At 39.8% G+C, this 19148-nt stretch overlaps 1 protein-coding gene across 1 annotated transcript in view; it reads left to right on the forward strand.

Annotated features, from left to right (window-relative positions):
• LOC124550940 (uncharacterized protein CG43867) overlaps positions 1-19148 on the forward strand; it is a 396962-nt gene that overhangs the window by 291249 nt on the left and 86565 nt on the right. The window contains exons 14-16 of the mRNA XM_047125748.1: positions 4587-4692; positions 8336-8448; positions 18623-18796. Of these exons, the coding sequence (XP_046981704.1) occupies positions 4587-4692; positions 8336-8448; positions 18623-18796 (393 nt within the window). The remainder of the gene's footprint in view (positions 1-4586; positions 4693-8335; positions 8449-18622; positions 18797-19148) is intronic.

The following is a 19148-nucleotide window of genomic DNA, read 5'->3' on the forward strand; positions in this document are numbered from 1 at the left end:
TGTGGCCTATGACCAGAATTATCCAGAAAGTAAATTTTTCAAATAGCTAAAAGATAACTTCCTATTTTTTGTGAGAAGCAGGTGAGTGCACATGAAAGATTTAGGATGCGACCATTGGCACATCGGGAGTGTTTGCAGTATGGCTTTTGTACATCCCAAAAATGACAGTTTGATTCCTCCTTTCACCAGCTGTGACATTTTGAACTCACTGAACCTAGTATCAGTTGAAATTTATCAGCTCTGTGCAGTGTATGGTCTAAATGTTGTAAGCAAGCAGGGGGTGCATTGCCAGGACAGGCTATTTTCTAAGGGCTATAAGAATTTCAATGATGCAGCAGCCTTGTGGAGATGTGTCAACTCTCACGGAGTCATTCACTCTGCAGCAGAGTTACAGTGTTCCTGAACCTTGCTAGAAGAAGGTTAAAAATGTGTGCTGCATCAGGACTCAAACTAGAAACCTCATCTTTTACATATGATGCATTTACCAACTGAGCTATACAGGCACGAGTCATGAAATAACCTAACACTTGATCCTGGATGTCCCTTTCTCTTACTTTCTCTATTTCACAGAATATTTGTGGTTTAGTGTATGGGAAAGTGCCATTGTTGACTGGCTATGGGAGAACACAGGATAACTTAGAATTTATATTTGGTGTCGCAGCTTGCACCAAAGCAGAGTACACAAAATGTTCGGTAGCGGCTACGATGCAAATGGTCCTCGAGGTTACCAGTGTTGTATGTAAGATAGGTTAGGCCTGACCTCTGCTGGCATTGTACACAACCGTGTTTCAAAACACCCATATTTAAAACTTGTACATTAAAGGGTCCACACACTAAAAGCAGCTGAAACTGTCTTGTCTTATGGAATTACTAGTTCCTTCTACATCTTCATCTACATTTATACTCCGGAAGCCACCCAACAGTGTGTGGCGGAGGGCACTTTACGTGCCACTGTCATTACCTCCCTTTCCTGTTCCAGTCGCGTATGGTTCGCAGGAAAAACGACTGTCTGAAAGCCTCCGTGTGTGCTCTAATCTCTCTAATTTTACATTCGTGATCTCCTCAGTAGGTATAAGTAGGGGAAAGCAATATATTCGATACCTCATCCAGAAATGCATCCTCTCGAAACCTGGCGAGCAAGCTACACCGCGATGGAGAGCACCTCTCTTGCAGAGTCTGCCACTTGAGTTTGTTAAACATCTCTGTAACGCTATCACGGTTACCAAATAACCCTGTGACAAAACTCGCCGCTCTTCTTTGGATCTTCTCTATCTCCTCCGTCAACCCGATCTGGTACGGATCCCACACTGATGAGCAATACTCAAGTATAGGTCGAATGACTTTTGTAAGCCATCTCCTTTGTTGATGGACTACATTTTCTAAGCACTCTCCCAATGAATCTCAACCTGGTACCCGCCTTACCAACAATTAATTTTATATGATCATTCCACTTCAAATCGTTCCGCACGCATACTCCCAGATATTTTACAGAAGTAACTGCTACCAGTGTTTGTTCCGCTATCATATAATCATACAATAAAGGATCCTTCTTTCTATGTATTCGCAATACATTACGTTTGTCTATGTTAAGGGTCAGTTGCCTATCCGCTGCAGATCTTCCTGCATTTCGCTACAGTTTTCTAATGCTGCAACTTCTCTGTATACTACAGCATCATCCGCGAAAAGCCGCATGGGACTTCCGACACTATCTACTAGGTCATTTACATATATTGTGAAAAGTAATGGTCCCATAACACTCTCCTGTGGCACGCCAGAGGTTACTTTAACATCTGTAGATGTCTCTCCATTGATAACAACATGCTATGTTCTGTTTGCTAAAAACTCTTCAATCCAGCCACACAGCTGGTCTGATATTCCGTAGGCTCTTATTTTGTTTATCAGGCGACAGTGCGGAACTGTATCGAACGCCTTCCGGAAGTCAAGAAATATAGCATCTACCTGGGAGCCTGTATCTAATATTTTCTGGGTCTCATGAACAAATAAAGCGAGTTGGGTCTCACACGATCGCTGTTTCCAGAATCCATGTTGATTCCTACATAGTAGATTCTGGGTTTCCAAAAACGACATGATACTCGAGCAAAAAACATGTTCTAAAATTCTACAACAGATCGACGTCAGAGATATAGGTCCATAGTTTTGCACATCTGCTCGACGACCCTTCTTGAAGACTGGGACTACCTGTGCTCTTTTCCAATCATTTGGAACCTTCCGTTCCTCTAGAGACGTGTGGTACATGGCTGTTAGAAGGGGGGTAAGTTCTTTCGCGTACTCTGTGTAGAATCGAATTGGTATCTCATCAGGTCCAGTGGACTTTCCTCTGTTGAGTGATTCCAGTTGCTTTTCTATTCCTTGGACACTTATTTCGATGTCAGCGATTTTTTCGTTTGTGCGAGGATTTAGAGAAGGAACTGCAGTGCGGTCTTCCTCTGTGAAACAGGTTTGGAAAAAGGTGTTTAGTATTTCAGCTTTACGTGTGTCATCCTCTGTTTGAATGCCATCATCATCCCGGAGTGTCTGGATATGCTGTTTTGAGCCACTTACTGATTTAACGTAAGACCAGAACTTCCTAGGATTTTCTGTCAAGTCAGTATATAGAATTTTACTTTCGAATTCACTGAACGCTTCACGCATAGCCCTCCTTACGCTAACTTTGACATCGTTTAGCTTCTGTTTGTCTGAGAGGTTTTGGCTGCGTTTAAACTTAGCGTGAAGCTCTCTTTGCTTTCGCAGTAGTTTCCTAACTTTGTTGTTTTACCATGGTGGGATTTTCCCGTCCCTCACAGTTTTACTCGGCACGTACCTGTCTAAAACGCATTTTACGATTGCCTTGAACTTTTTCCATAAACACTCAACATTGTCAGTGTCAGAACAGAAATTTTCGTTTTGATTTGTTAGGTAGTCTGAAATCCGCCTTCTATTACTCTTGCTACACAGAGAAACCTTCCTCCCTTTTTTTATATTCCTACTAACTTCCATATTCAGGGATGCTGCAACAGCCTTATGATCACTGATTCCCTGTTCTGTTCATACAGAGTCGAAAAGTTCGGGTCTGTTTGTTATCGGTAGGTCCAACATGTTATCTCCACGAGTCGGTTCTCTGTCCTCGAGAAGGAGAGAGGGAACAAGTTGGGCACAGTTAGAAAGGGAGGACAGGTCAGTCAGGGCCAGGATGAGAGGAATCCACATGTGTGTGAAAAGAAGGAGCTGGTAATTTAACATGCTAGCTACTGTGTTGCTTTTGATTTTATATGTATCTATTGATAGTACTGTATTGTTGTAACTCTTACTTTTCTTGCTTTTTGCTTTGGTTCTAGCTTTGGTAACATTGGAGGCAGTTAATGATAAGGTGATTCCACTGACTGTACGTCTTTGTTCCATTTGTACGCACTACTTTGAAAGTTGCAGCTTTGTTTTACTTCACATACTGTATTGTATACTGAGCAGAGTCAACAGACACAGCACCATTTGGAGGTCACCTCCAGTTCTACTGACGAGGAATCGAGCTCACAAGGGGAGGCCCTGATGATGGGATCACAGAATTACTTCAAACTTTGTACATCTTTAGTAGGCCATTATAACAACATAATGTGCAGGTAGTGAGGTGGAAATTCTGAGAAAATTTTAAGAGAAGTTTTATGCATCTATTATGTGGCTTATGTATCTGTGCGTAGGTGCCAGACATTACAGTTCATAATGGTCTAGTTGCTATCATTCGAACTCCATAAGATGACCGTGTATGAGAAGATGGATCGCCTTATATTTCGTAATCTATATTTTTTTCATCACTGGTCACATTATTTAATTTATATGACATTTGAGAAGTAATATGATTAAATGAAACCATATGTATTTGCATGAAGTTTTAGTGAATTTTTGTCTTACAATTTTTAATTAAATTTAATTATTAGAACAAACATATTTATAACTGTCCACAAAAAAAATGAAGAAATGCATAGAGTTTTCATGAAAATGTATGCCTGTTGTGATTTGTGAAATTCCTTCTACATTCAATCTGGTAAGGTACCAAGAACTGCTTTGCACCTTGATGCTTTGAGCTGCAGACACACAGGCAGACCCCATTTGGCATTTAACCTGTGTAGCGGTGAGATGTTGTTAATGTAGCAAGAATAAATAGTGTAGATGCAAAATTTTTGAATATCACAGAAAATACACATTTTAACCACAAAAATTAAGGTGACTCCCTGTTCTGCGACTGCTGCAGAGAACGAATTTCATGACAATTTGAACCGTCTACTCATCCACGAACCTCTCGCAAAGTACGAACACTAACCACTCGACAACATTGACTTCTTATGGCCGGCACCTATGCACAGATACATCAGTTACATAATGTACGTGTAAAACTTCTCTTGCAATTTTCTCGGAATTGCCAGAATAGTGCACATTAATATTTGCACATTATGTTGTTTTAATGGCCTACTAAAGGTGTACAATATTTGAAATAAATCCATGATCCCAGTGTTGTGCCCCCCTTTTGTCAGATAAATAGTGAGGTACAGATTTTGCTGACAAGTGTGTTTTGTGTTTTGCATTGTTCCACACAGGACCAGTGGATGTACCACCTGACTGTGGTGTCTGGCGGGGGCCCGAGCGCCGGCACGCAGTACGAGCAGCTCGTCCAGAAGCTGATGGAGACTGACGGGGATCCCAGTGAGTGACCCTACCTCCACTTCCTCTGTGTGCCTCTGGCTATTTGCTAGTTAGTTAGTTGTTAGAATAACACATATTTTACATGTTTCATATATACTTCTGTACTATCCCCTGCCTCTCCCCAACTTGGTTTTCATCAACATCATCACCATCAGGAATTCGTTCCAGTGAGCCGGGTAGGAGCTTTGTGAATGATGTATCTCCATTGATTTCTGTCCTGGTATATATTTTTCTCTCCTCTGCATCAAACGTAGAGCTGACCTAAGGAATTTCATTTCACAAGCATGTATCTGACTCTCTTATTTATGGCACAGGTCTCCAGACTATACAACGTGATTTGCAGGAGGTACATTTTATACTTGGTCTGCTTAGCTCTTAAAGAACACCTTTATTCCAGATTAGATTTCCTACTTAGTGGAAGAAGTAGAATCCTTTTGCTAATCTATTTAAGACTTCTAGTTTGGCACTTCCATCATTTGATATGACACTGCTGAGATACTCAAAACTTTTCACGCATTCGGCCTTCTCTCCTTCCAGTATGATCTTACAAGGTGTGGGTGCCCCAGCTACTCATCTTCATTCCCACTATCTTACTCTTACTCTCAGTCAACTTGAATTCTTTAAATTTTTTATTCCAATAATCCAGCATCCTCTGAATCTCTATTTCTGTCTCTTCCCAAATAGTGATGTCATTAGAAAAAGCAAAAGCATTGAGATCATCATTTTCTACTTCCTTAATTTCTTTCATGATTGTGTCCAAAAGCTTAGCTGGGTGGTAATGTGCTGGCCTACAGTGTAGCGGGCCCAGGTTCGATTCCCAGCCGTGTTGGAGATTTTTTCCGCTCGTGTACTGGGTGTTGTGTTATCCTCATCATTTCATACTCATCACTGGCATGCAAGTCGCCCAATGTGATGTTGACTGAAATAAGACGTGCACTTGGCGGCCGAACTTCTCCAGATGGGGCCTCCTGGCCAACTGTGCCCTTATATTCATTTGATTTTTTTTCAGGATTATGTCCATAAGAGTAAAAAAGAGTAATGGGAAAGTCAGTGCTGAATACCTTTCTTTGTCTTAAACTGTTTTGATCTTCCACCTCCTGCTTGTAGACTGCTCTCACAATCTTCATACAGTATCTGAACTTTTTTAATTAATGAATCAGGATGTAATCTTACCCTCCCACACATCACCATTAAATTTCTCTGTCTCTGGAAAAGTTTCAAAAGCTCCGAGAGGCGTAAGATATACAAAATAAAAAACTTTTTACTTTTCTTCATTTTCTCTTGTTGCTGGCTGCAGTTCTTGTGTCTAGGGGTACATTCTGGAGGCTGAAATTTTGATTTTGTGGATTCCAGTTGACTAAATAACTGATAAAGATTTGCCTGTCTTACTCTTGAATTTTATTCTGTGTCACATTTTTCAATATCACGCCGTGCTTACAATTTCCACTTCTATAATATCACAAATCACATTGTTAGTGTCAATCATAAAAATACATCCAATTCCATCAGAGGCATGCTTACTATTACTTACATTCTACAATACTAACAACATTCCAAAGAATTTACAAAACTAAAGAGTTTACAAACTTTCTTGATGGAAGAAGAAGTTATGTCATTATTTTATAAATAAATCCAGAAACAAATTTAATAAATATCATCAGATTGTGCAATTAGTAATAGGAATTTTTAAGAATGCCAGATATTTTGTAATTTCAGATATTTCTAAAAGATGAGTAATTTTAACCATTAGTACATATTGATTGTGACAAATTAATTTCGTTTTATACATTTTAGTCTGAAATGTAATACATCATATACAAAATCACATTAAATTCGTATAGTTAAAGAGCTGAGATAATGTTCACCTATATAAGTTACTTGGTATCGACTACTTCTATAAAAAAAAAGTTAATTTTAGAGGAGGGTGTCCCATTACTAGGGACATTATGTTTTCTCAAGCATATCCATATTTTACCCCTTGGTACACTGTCATATGCTTTTTCCAAATCCAGGAACACTGTTATCAGATCCTTTCCTTTTCCTCAATATTTATCCATTAACTGACAGAGGGAAAAAATGAGGTCTGTTGTTACCCTCTTACTTCAGAATCCATGCTGTTGTTCCTCAAGTTCATGTTCTAGGCCTTTTCTGAGTCTCTGTTCTCTGATTTTTTCAATTACAACAAGGCAATGTGATAGCAGTGTAATTTTTCAGTAATTGGTGCACTTCTTTGTCTTTCTTTCTTAACCAATGGTGCTATAATTCCTGTTTTCCAGTCATTGAGATTTTGTTCTATTGTGTGAAAAAATGATTTGTCTGTAATATGGTCTCAATAGGAAAACGGGAAAGGGTGTTCCTTAGCAAGGAAGGGGCGCGGGGAGGTGAAGTGCATAAAAGTTATTTCATTTCTTGTCTCAAAAAGTATTGCATAGTAATTCATAAACCAGCAACTTTAATTTTATCATCAACCAGGTGACATACCTATGACATTCTACAGAGATTAAGCCAAAGAAAAATGTCCCACTTCTGCCAGCAGATTGCTGTACGTCAGTGGGGTAATGAAGTTCACGGAGCAGTTCAATGAAAATATACAAACGATTGTAGACTTATATTGCTAATCTCAGTGTATTCTAGATCATGGAAGATGTATTCTATTCACGTATGTGGTTTATGGAGAAGGGAAATCTATACAAGAATCTACACTTATTCCACAATCAGAGATTTCACAAAACACAGCTTGGCCTGTTTGTCACCAACCCACTTCAAGAGGAAGAGGGAAGGAAGAATAGGCTTAACATCCTGTCAACATCAAGACCATTAGAGACAGAGCACAGGCACACATTGCGTCAAGAATGGTTCAAACGAACTGTCCTGGCGTTTACCAGGAACAATTTAAAGAAATCACAGAAAACTTAAATCTGGATAACTGGACGCTGGTTTGCTCAGCAAAACTTGCCAATCCATTAAAGATGTGCCCTATAAGAGCCAGACTATTTATTCAGCCACAGATTGTTTTATTATGGCATTAGGTGTGGCAGCTTAATACAACAATAAATATAATTAAATGAACAAAAACACAGTGATATAATTACTTAAAGGCTTAGTTGGTTCCAAAACTAACATCACACTACTGATACACTTTAGATTGTAACATTTTAGTTTAGGCTTGACTGCATCTGCTATGAATATCAGCTGTGACATTTGCACACATTGGTGACACTACAGGCCCTTTTTTTTGGCTGACATCAGGGCTGTGGTAATAACCCTGGCTCTCCATTGCTTCATTGTTCGTTCCCAGCTGTCTGTCTCAAAAATTGAGGAAATTTCTCTCCATAATGAAACATATATTTAGTCTAGGAAGGTGAAAGGAAGTTGCCATTTTCTATCATGGACCTTCAGCATACAGTTTTCCGTTAATATGCATAATACACTACTCTGTGCTGAAAGTACTGAGACACTTAATGTTTTCAACCCCTGCTTGTGTTATTTCAATAATCCTTTATTGAACAGCATGTGTTACTTAAGAAGTGTGAATTTTTAAACACATTGCTTTTAGATGTGTCTCTAATCACTGTGAATGCACAGTGTAGTATTATTATAAGTTCATGCTCTGAGGCTTTGAAAGACATTCGGTGTTTTGCAGACTGCGTGCTGTGGAGGCACCCGCATTTGCTGCACAGCAAAGAGTGCATCGCCTCACCACTGACCACGCTGTCATCCGAGACGATACAGGCTGAGGCCATCAAGCTGTTCAAGGTGACTCATCATTCTAAAAAATGAAAGTAAAGTACTTGTGATATGGTCAACCAGTGAGGGTGTTCAGTGTTCTGTGTGAAAGCAGAAAGGGTTTCTCTCTCTCTCTCTCTCTCTCTCTCTCTCTCTCTCTCTCTCTCTCTGTGTGTGTGTGTGTGTGTGTGTGTGTGTGTGTGTGTGTGTGTGTGTGTATGTGTTTGTGTGTTTGGAATTCTTTTTGATTTAATACATAACTACTATCATTCCATGACACTTAAAACTATCTTGTTATTCCCATGTCAATAAATCTCTTTCTTGAAAAATGACATTACTTATGGTGAAACTGCATGTTTATGTTTAAACCACTACTGGTCACTAGTCATTATCAAGCGGAAGAGTGGACAAGTGTATCTCATATGGTACATAGATGTTAACCGGGGCATCTAGACGTGCAGTTAATTGCACATTCCATAACTGTGTAATTATGACCACTAAAATTTGTTTGTTTATCGGAATGAATGAAGAACATGTACTGTGCAAGACTCATGCTTACTTATGGATCAGTTGTGTGAGACATTACATAATTAATATAATGGAAGGAAACATTCCACGTGGGAAAAATTATATATAAAAACAAAGATGAGGTGACTTACCGAACAAAAGCGCTGGCAGGTCGATAGATACACAAACAAACACAAACATACACACAAAATTCAAGCTTTCGCAACAAACTGTTGCCTCATCAGGAAAGAGGGAAGGAGAGGGAAAGACGAAAGGATGTGGGTTTTAAGGGAGAGGGTAAGGAGTCATTCCAATCCCGGGAGCGGAAAGACTTACCTTAGGGGGAAAAAAGGACAGGTATACACTAGCACACACGCACATATCCATCCACACATACAGACACAAGCGGACATATTTAAAGACAAAAGGTCTTTTGTCTTTAAATATGTCTGCTTGTGTCTGTATGTGTGGGTGGATATGTGCGTGTGCTAGTGTATACCTGTCCTTTTTTCCCCCTAAGGTAAGTCTTTCTGCTCCCGGGATTGGAATGACTCCTTACCCTCTCCCTTAAAACCCACATCCTTTCGTCTTTCCCTCTCCTTCCCTCTTTCCTGATGAGGCAACAGTTTGTTGCGAAAGCTTGAATTTTGTGTGTATGTTTGTGTTTGTTTGTGTATCTATCGACCTGCCAGCGCTTTTGTTCGGTAAGTCACCTCATCTTTGTTTTTATATATAACATTACATAATTAGACACTCAAGTTGTGGTTCGATCTCATGTGACTTGTCCACTTGAAAATAGCTGTACTGTGTGTTTCAGGAGGAATAGCAAATATTTTAGGAGATTGTCAGACTCACAAAGGGGCAGACATGCCAGCAAGTACTTGGGTGAAGGCCCCGGTACAACAAATAGAAACACACAAAAATAAATAGAAATGTAAAGAGTACTCTTCTCTTTTGTGACAGGTTCCCTCTTCAGTGGAGAAACGAGGGTTCTTTTTTTTTCTTTGGGGGGGGGGGGGGGGTGAGTAATCCCTCACCTCAGAACCATACCAGTTCCCCTTCTTTTCTCCCTTGGAGAAGGAAAGCTAGGACTACCCCCCTCCTTTTATCTTAGGAATATTTTTACTAATAGTCTGCTGTCTTCAGTCTTGATATTCTAGGTATCTGTGTACGTTCAACAATTTGCAGAGCTCCCACATTCAAGGACTCTATGAACATTTTTGGGGGCAACATGTGCTTCAATTTATCACCTAGCATTCCATGGGTGGTGCTGTTATTAAATAAATATATTGTGCATTACATTGGAGGGTCATTATGTTGCAAGTTATGCACATAAGAACAGTCTGAAATGATATCATTTCATATACTGCATTCTCATCGATTCCATCCTGATCGATTGATTCGTTACATTTCAGTGCATTTAATTCATTTCAGACACAGTTATAAATGTTACTAGGAAAATGCGTCACACAAAATTAAAGAATGAGTGAGGATTTATTAGTGACTGTTATCAGTTGGCCATAAAATGTTTGTCTTGTATTATGATGAAAAACTTCCACATTTGCAGTTATACTTCAAATAATTTAACATAATTATTACTGTCCTCTGTGATCCAGATGACAATTCATGATTCAAGGATTTATTCTAGTAGCAAATGTCCCATTATTCCTGTCACTTTTACAATAGTTAGATTGCTACTCACCATAAAGATGACACATTGAGTTGCTGGCAGGCACAATGAAAAGACTGTTATACATTTAGGTTTCATCCAAACCCTTTGAAAAGAAAACACACGTATTCATGCAAGCAAGCATGCCATCTCTGCTTGCTCATATGAATGGGTGTGTGTGTGTGTGTGTGTGTGTGTGTGTGTGTGTGTGTGCATACGTGTGTGTCTTCTTTTCTGAGGAAGGATTTGGCCAAAAGCTAAATGTGTCACATTCTTTTCATTGTACCTGTCTGCAATTCAGTGTGTTGTCATTATGATGAGTAGCAATTATCTTTTTCCTAATATTGTTGATATACCAATGCAGAATTTCCATTATTTGACTTTTTCTATGGTGCTGTTCATAGTGTGCTCATATTTGGGCTTGTGCATGAGCACACAAAGTTTACATTAAAAGGAACAAATTTCATATCAAACCCACAGCTTGTGGTCAGTTATAAACAATTTCTTTATTTATTTGCATTTATATAATTTTGCAGAGCTATCAATTCATAGGTGCGTATTAAACAATTTATGAGGCAAGTTCTACTGAATTTTATATGTTGCGTTGTTTTGGCTAGCTGAATTGACTTGTTGGAAGTGTAAGTGCAAATGTAAATGTTGCTCACTGAGGATGGCAATGATCATGTGCCCAGATGTTGGTAACCACTAATTACTTGTTCATTATTTTTATCTGACACACTTTGCCCATAACACAAACAAATGTGTTATTCTTACATGTGATTCGATGATTAGCAGCTGGGAGGTATGGAACACTATTCCAAATTATTCACTGAATGTGAATTTCATGATGTAAGTTGTAGTGGGTGTACACTGAGGTGACACAAAAGTCACAGGATACCTCCCAGTCATGTTGGACCTCCTCTTGTCTGGCTTAATGTGGCAGCTCGACATGGCATAGACTCAACAGTTGTTGGAAGCCTCTGACAGAGATATTGAGCCATGCTGCCTCTATATCTGTCCCTAATTGTGAAAGTGTTGCCAGTGCAGGATTTTGTGCATGAACTGACCTCTCAATTATGTTCCAAAAATGTTTGATGAGATTTATATTGGCCAATCTGGGTGGCCAAATCATTCGCCTGAACTGTTGTAAATGTTCTTTAAACCAATTGCAAACAGTTGTGACCCAGTGGCATGACATATTGTCTTCCATAAAAATTCTATTGTGGTTTGCGAACATGAAGTCCATGAATGGCTGCAAACAATCTCCAAGTAGCCGAACACAACCATTTCCAGTCAATGATCAGTTCAGTTGGACCAGAGAATCCAGTCCATTCCATGTAAACACAGCCCACACTATTATGGAGCCACCACCAGTTCGCACAGTGCCTTGTTGACAACTTGGGTCCACGGATTCGTGGAGTACGCGCCACACTCGAACCCCCACCATCAGCTCTCACCAACTTAAGCTGGGAATCATCTGATCAGGCCGCAGTTTTCCAACTGTCTAGTGTCCAACCAGTATGTTCACGAACCCAGGCGAGGCTATGCAGTCAGTGTCATGCTGGTCGCAGAGCGACTCGTGTTAGTCATTTGCTACCATAGTCAATTAACACCAAATTTTGCCACACTGTCCTAACGGATATGTTTGACGTACCTCCCACATTGGTTTCTGCAGTTATTTCATGCAGTGTTGCTTGTCTGTTTGCACTGATAACTATATGCAAATGCTGCTGCTTCCAGTCATTAAGTGAAGACTGTCAGCTACTGTGTCGTCCACGGTGAGAGTTAATGCCTGAAATGTAGTATTCTCAGCACACTCTTGACACTGTAGATCTCAGAATACTGAATTCCCTAATGATTTATTAAGTGGAATGCCCCATGCATCTACCTCTGATTGCCATTCCGCATTCAGAGTCTGTTAATTCCTGTTGTGCAACCGTAATCGTGTCGGACGCCTTTTCGCATGAATCACCAGAGTACAAATGACAGCTCCACTAATGAACTGCACTTAATACTTTACATATGCAATAATACTGCCACCTGTGGATATTGATATACCATGACTTTTGTCACATCAGGGTAGATGTGTTATCCCCCCCAGTGACGTATGAAAGTATGAGACTTGAATCCAGATGTCCTACTAATTATGAGTGGTCACCTTAACCTCTCTGGCTATCCATGCACACTTCCCAGCCCGGTCCAAATCTCCACATATCACAGTCCACATTCTTATGTTTTTATTAAAAATGAAACTCCTCCAGCTGTACTTAAGATTTCATATTTATTTGGCTACTAGTTTCGATGTTGCGTCAACGCCATCTTCAGGCCCATACACTTTGATGATATCAGTTGTGTGTGGCTGAGTACTATAGTTCAATTCTTTTATCTTGGCGGCTCGCGCATGCCCGCCCAGACGCGGGAGATTGCTGCGTTGCCAGTTGCACACGACGTACGCGCCAATAGAAGCAGCGCCACATGGTTCGCAAGCTTACGTTTAGGGGGGAGCATGCAGTTCATGAAATAAAGCCACCACGGCCGCATTAACCCTTTCGTTACTACAAAGACTTCCTCCCTGCATTCCGCGCTGTGCGCGATTTTGTCACTGCACTGCTTGCCTGTGCAGACACATTGTGTTTCGACTGCTTTGACACTCTTATCATTCGATTCCACAAAAACTATTTGGCCCAAAAAATAGATTTTTACACATCTTCTTGACTGATACCTTCCCCCCATAAATGATTTAATTTTGTTTCGATGTTGAACACAGTTTTTATGCAGCATTAAATATAGTAAACCATTGCACGAAATTTTGAAGAGTTTGCAGAGGTAATAGTCCATAGAGTACACTTTCCGTATGATCGATTTTAGTTGCCACAATGTTGAGAATGAAATGTGGACAAGATACCTAAATTTCATATAAAATTTACTGTATAACAATATCTCATTTAAGTACCACATAGGTGTCGTATGTAATATTGAGAAATATTCCGTCTTTTGCGACTGTAACAAAAGTTTTATTTACACTGAGCACGTTTGGCTTTATTTTAAAGCACTTCAATCAATCAATAGGAAGTACACAAAATACATTAAACAAAACTGTGGACTTACAAAAACATTAGGACTTGAATGTCCCATCTATCAGTGAAGTGCTCTGAGCTATGTCAAATATAATTTTTGTGTGTGGCACACACAAACATCATTTTTTTGCTAAAACACTGATCAGCCAACACAAACGTTGAATATTGTGTTACCGCAGCACAAAACTACGAAAGGTGATTTGGCAATGGAGGAGACAAAATACTGTCCACTGAAGATGCTTCAAAAGAGAGAAACGCGTCTGGTATAAATAAGTCGCTTATTACAGTTGCAGAAGAGGAATATATTTCAGTACCATTGGTAAAACTGCGACTGTGGAACAAAAACAAGAAAGAGAACATGAGTACCATTGTGTATGTGCCATACCTTTCATTGATTGAAGTGCTTTAAAATAAAGCCAAACCCATCCGGTGTAAATAAAACTTTTATTACAGTCACGAAAGACGGAATATTTCTCAATATTACATACGACACCTATGTGGTACTTAAATGAGATATTGTTATACAGTAAATTTTATATGAAATTTAGGTATCTTCTCCACATTTCATTCTCAACATTGTGGCAACTAAAATCGACCATACGGAAAGTATACACTATGGACTTATACCTCTGGAAACTCTTCAAAATTTCGTGCAATGGTTTACTACATTTAATGCTGCATAATAACTGCGTTGATCATCGAAACAAAATTAAGTCATTTATGGGGGGAAGGTATCAGTCAAGAAGACGTGTAAAAATCAAATTTTTGGGCCAAATAGTTTTTGTGAAATCGAATAATAAGTGTGTCAAAGCAGTGGGAACATCATGTGTCTGCACATGCGAGCAGTGCAGTGATGACAAAATCGCGCACAGCGCGGAATGCGGAGAGCACGTGTTTGCAACAGCAAAAGGGTTAATGAAGAGACAAAGCACTAGAAATTACAAAAAATTGCATTCAAACGAATATAATTCGTGAAGAAAGGCACTTTGATATTGTTTTTAAATAATGAAAATATTAAGTATCGCACAAGGTTTGAACTCATAACCTTTCGCATAGTAGCCAAACACCTTAACCATTACACTATCGCATCTCGTCCGACTACAGCATGCCATGAGGCCTCTAACACGTCACGCAAAATACTGACAAACGCTGTTGGGATAACTATGAATTACTCACGCTTCGTTGAAGTACAATAGGAAATAAACAATTACCGCTGTTCTTTAATGTGAAAAAGCGGTTCGTGAGATTGATACAAACACCTTTCCTTGCTATCGCCTGAATTAGGAGTCTTATTGCTTGTTTGGTTTAATTAATTAATAGAATATGAAGCAATTGGTATAAAGAATCCTTTTTCCAAACTTTCTATAAAAGAAAGTCTGCTATCAAGACATTGCTTTTGTTCTATTACTTTATTTATGACTGAACGTTTCTAAAACTGAAGACACTCGTCCATGCTCTGCACTGCAGTCGAGTTCTGGCAACGTCGTTCTCTGTTCATTGGCTGACTGTGTTTTGTGGCGTCAGATGCACAGAACGAACCTAAACTCGGCCGCCAACATAAATGATGCGCACTTTAGAAGACCACGGTGAGACCAATACGTGCTCCACATGGACGGCGGGCAATAACTAGTGTTGTTTTGGCACTAGTTACTGCCCGCCATCCATGTGGAGTACGTATTGGTTTCACCACGGACTTCTAGTACTCAGTGACACACAAATGAGATCATCAAAGTGTATGGGCCTGAAGATGGCGTTTACGCAATGTCATAACTGGTAGCCAAATAAATATGAAATCTTAAGTACAGCTGGAGGAGTTTCATTTTTAATAAAAATTATACAAGCTGATGTCCCATCATCATCCAATTTAAATATGGATATACAAAGACATTCTTATATAGTCTTATGTATGTCTCTCTGTGTAATCTCACATTACCCGATTCCCACTTGGACAGAATGACACCGCCAGAGGGAATCAAGACATTTTTATCATCATATGCCCTGTTCAGCTTATGAAACTTACGGAGTATGTTCCAAAAGTTTCTGGACTGACACATTTTTAAAGCTGTAAAAATAAAACAGTGATGCTACTTTTCAATGTAATCACCCTTTATTTCAATACACTTTTCACATCTGTGAATTAACAACTTTGGAAAGTAATATGATTTTTTATTGGCAAAATGTCCTATTACAGCAGCTTTCACTTCATTATCATCATCAAATTTCCTTCCTTGAAGATCTTTCTCTTGTTTGAGGAAGAGACAGTTGTCACTTGAGGCTAGATCTGGACTGCAGGATTGGTGGTCAATCTCCTGGAAGCCACATTCCATTATTGTACCCTTCACAGTTGCCACCATGTGTACTGGTGCATGTCATGGAGAAGCCTTCTTTGCCTCTTCAGTTTAATAGAGTTGTGTTGTTTGTGCAGAAGTGAAGCACAGTGTTGTTCATTCACAGTGCTATTCCTTTCTTGAAATCAACTAATTCCTCTGGAATCCCAGACGATTGTTGCCATGACCTTCTTTGTGAACTGGTGGAGCTTCACCTGGTTTACACCATCCGAGAGCTTCTCTTGTTGACTGAGGATCATAGTAAAGAACCATATTTCCATCCCCTGTAACAATGAATTCCAGCACTTCTTTCTGATTGCCATGGCACAGCTCCGAAAACATGGTGCAACAAGTCACGCGCTGCTTCTTCTGCAGTGCAGAGAGAAGCCTAGGCACCCATCTTGCACTGACCTTTCTCATGTACAAATGATCATGCATGATCCAGAGAATGGTTATTTTTAGGTGACTTAATCTTGATGCTGTTTCCTTGAGTTTCAACCAACTGTCACTCAGAACTTCACTTTCAACAATAATCATGGTTTCCTCGGTCACCACCTCAACAGGTCAACCAACATGTGAATCATCAGCAATGCTCTCTCTGCCTGGACGGAACTATTTATATCATTCCTTCACTGTGGAGTATGCAGCGGAAGCATCATAAATACCATCCAAACAGACTTTGATTTCAACTGGTGCAGATCCTTCTTTTGTCTGAAACTTCATCACTGCACAATATTCGATTTTGTCTGTTGCAACACAGCAGCAAGAAACGTCTCACTCAAGTGAGTGTCACCATTTAACTGAGGCTAGTAGCAGGCTGCAATTCATGTGTGCATCTACTGACAGATGTTGCTAGCTTCCCTTCAAGGCATTTTAACCTTCACACTTGTATTTGAGGTCAGACCAGAAACTTATGGAACCTATTTCGTACATATGATTTGACAGTTAGCAGCTGTATGAAATGTTATTCCAAATTATTCATTGAATGTGAATTTCAAGACATTAGCTGCAGTGGGAATAGATGTATTACACAGTTGTGACATATGAAAGTTCATGCTGGCAGTGTCATTCTCCCTAAATGGGAATCAAGTTATGTTACAAGCTTAAAAAAGGAGATGTACATAAGACTATGGTATAAGAACATGGACTGTGACATTTGGGCTTTTGGTTGGGCCAGGAGGCATGCATGGATAGCTGAAGTGATTAAGACGAGTGCTTGGATAGCAGAAATCTGGGTTCAAGTAACAGCACAGCACAATTTTTTACTTGTGATGATTGGGTAATACACTTATATCCATTGCAGCTGATGTCATGAAATTCAAATTCAGTGAATGATTTGGAATAGCTGTGTTTTTCATTACTACTAGGTGTCAATCGAAAGCAGATGTAACACCCAAAAAAATCAATCTATTGCATGGAAATGTAGTTGTAATTTCAAAACATGCTAAACTTGCAGAGAATAATAAAACATTGTGGCTGAAGGTGGTGTATTGTCAGTAAAAAATACCTTGAATCTGTAAGCTTCAACCACAGACAGCTCATGACAAAATGTCTGATATTAACATTATTTTTATATGATTTTATCAATGAAAGGTGTCACTGTGCATCTGGGATCCAATGAAAATGCTGAGACACAGGCTTGCTATTATTTGATTCCTCCTTCTGGAGCCTTTGAACAGTAGATAATTTATATTCAATTCGATGTGAATTTTGTATCCAACTGTAGCAGCTCTGCTTTCACCATTCAGATTCACAGATAATCAAATAATTATGTATTTTTCTTACTTTCTCTTCCTTTCTTTAATCAGATTGTTAGTTTCTTTGTTACCTCATTAATACCTCGATTTATTATATGAATATGTGGTGTCTACTCTTCCAGACATGTCGAAAATAGCCATACATTCATATAAATGATTCGCCTTGATGGGCAATGAATCCATAACCTTCATTTGGATGCACAGTATCTTTTACCCCCTGCAGGAATCTAAAATCAGCAACCATGGATACGGCTGCGGAGAGGTGATGCTAGGTGGAAATATGGATCAGCTGCAGAATGTGCCAAGGTAGTCCATGCAGTTGCAATAAACAATGTGTCTTGCTGGTGGAGTGATTAACGCAACTGTCTAGAAAGTGGGAGATCCTCGGTTCAAGTCAAAGTCTAGTGCACATTTTCACTCGTCACTGCCGATTCCGCATAAAGTCTCAATGCAGCTGATATCATCTTCCCTTCCCTTTTCTTTCTCCCCCCTCCACCTTCAATAAAAATATCACTTTCGTTTATTCTAGAGAAACGTGTACTAGTTTACAACCTGGTGTTCTTTCATGAGTGATATCTAGCTAGACTTCTACTAACTGTTCATATTATTGTCACACTATGCAATACATTTGTTCTAACACACATTCACTCATTTCTGGATAACTAGGCCACAGAAATTTTCACAATATTAATGTATTTGGGAAATATCCTAAATTTAATTTTGCCAAATTCTGTACCATGTTGTGGTATCTGCTGTGAGCTGCACCTGCTGTGGGTAAGTACTGACCAGAGTGATAAGCAGGTAAAATTGTTACCAGTCACAGTAGTCGGCATGAGGCTGACTGCATGTCTGCTGTCGATGTTGCAGTCATGCCAGCTGTTCATCTCGGTGGCGCTGGACAGCGCGGGCATCGACTACCACGTGGTGCTGGCCCAGAATGCTCTCCAGCAGTGCCTCGACATGCCGGAGCTCCAGTCGGAGCTGATTTGCGCACTCGTCAAGCAGACGTCACGCCACACGCACCACCGCCTGGGGGTCCAGGTAAACAGGGCCGCCAACAAGCTTAAGCACTCGCGCGTAAGTGTCGTCACGTCTGCTTTCTCGCTCGTTGCTCGGTGCCTGCCTGCGCGCCGTTCCTGCAGTTGAGAATTCTCCTCTCCTCTGTTCCCCGGTCCCCTGTACCTCCTCTTCTCTCTCTGGAAGGCAAAGCAATGGTCCTCTGTCCGAGTGAGTGTTTGGGACAGTAAATAAAGTCTATCAGTTTTTCTCCTTCTTAGGAGCCAATACGGGTGTCATTAAATTAGTAACAGTCGGGGAGAAAATTTAAACTTAATTGTAATCCTTTAGTTGTAATAATCAATGATGATAGTAACATGAATCCTGGCAGTTTCAG

The sequence above is a fragment of the Schistocerca americana genome, chromosome 9 (assembly GCF_021461395.2).
Source record: "Schistocerca americana isolate TAMUIC-IGC-003095 chromosome 9, iqSchAmer2.1, whole genome shotgun sequence".
Taxonomy (NCBI): Eukaryota; Metazoa; Arthropoda; class Insecta; order Orthoptera; family Acrididae; genus Schistocerca; species Schistocerca americana.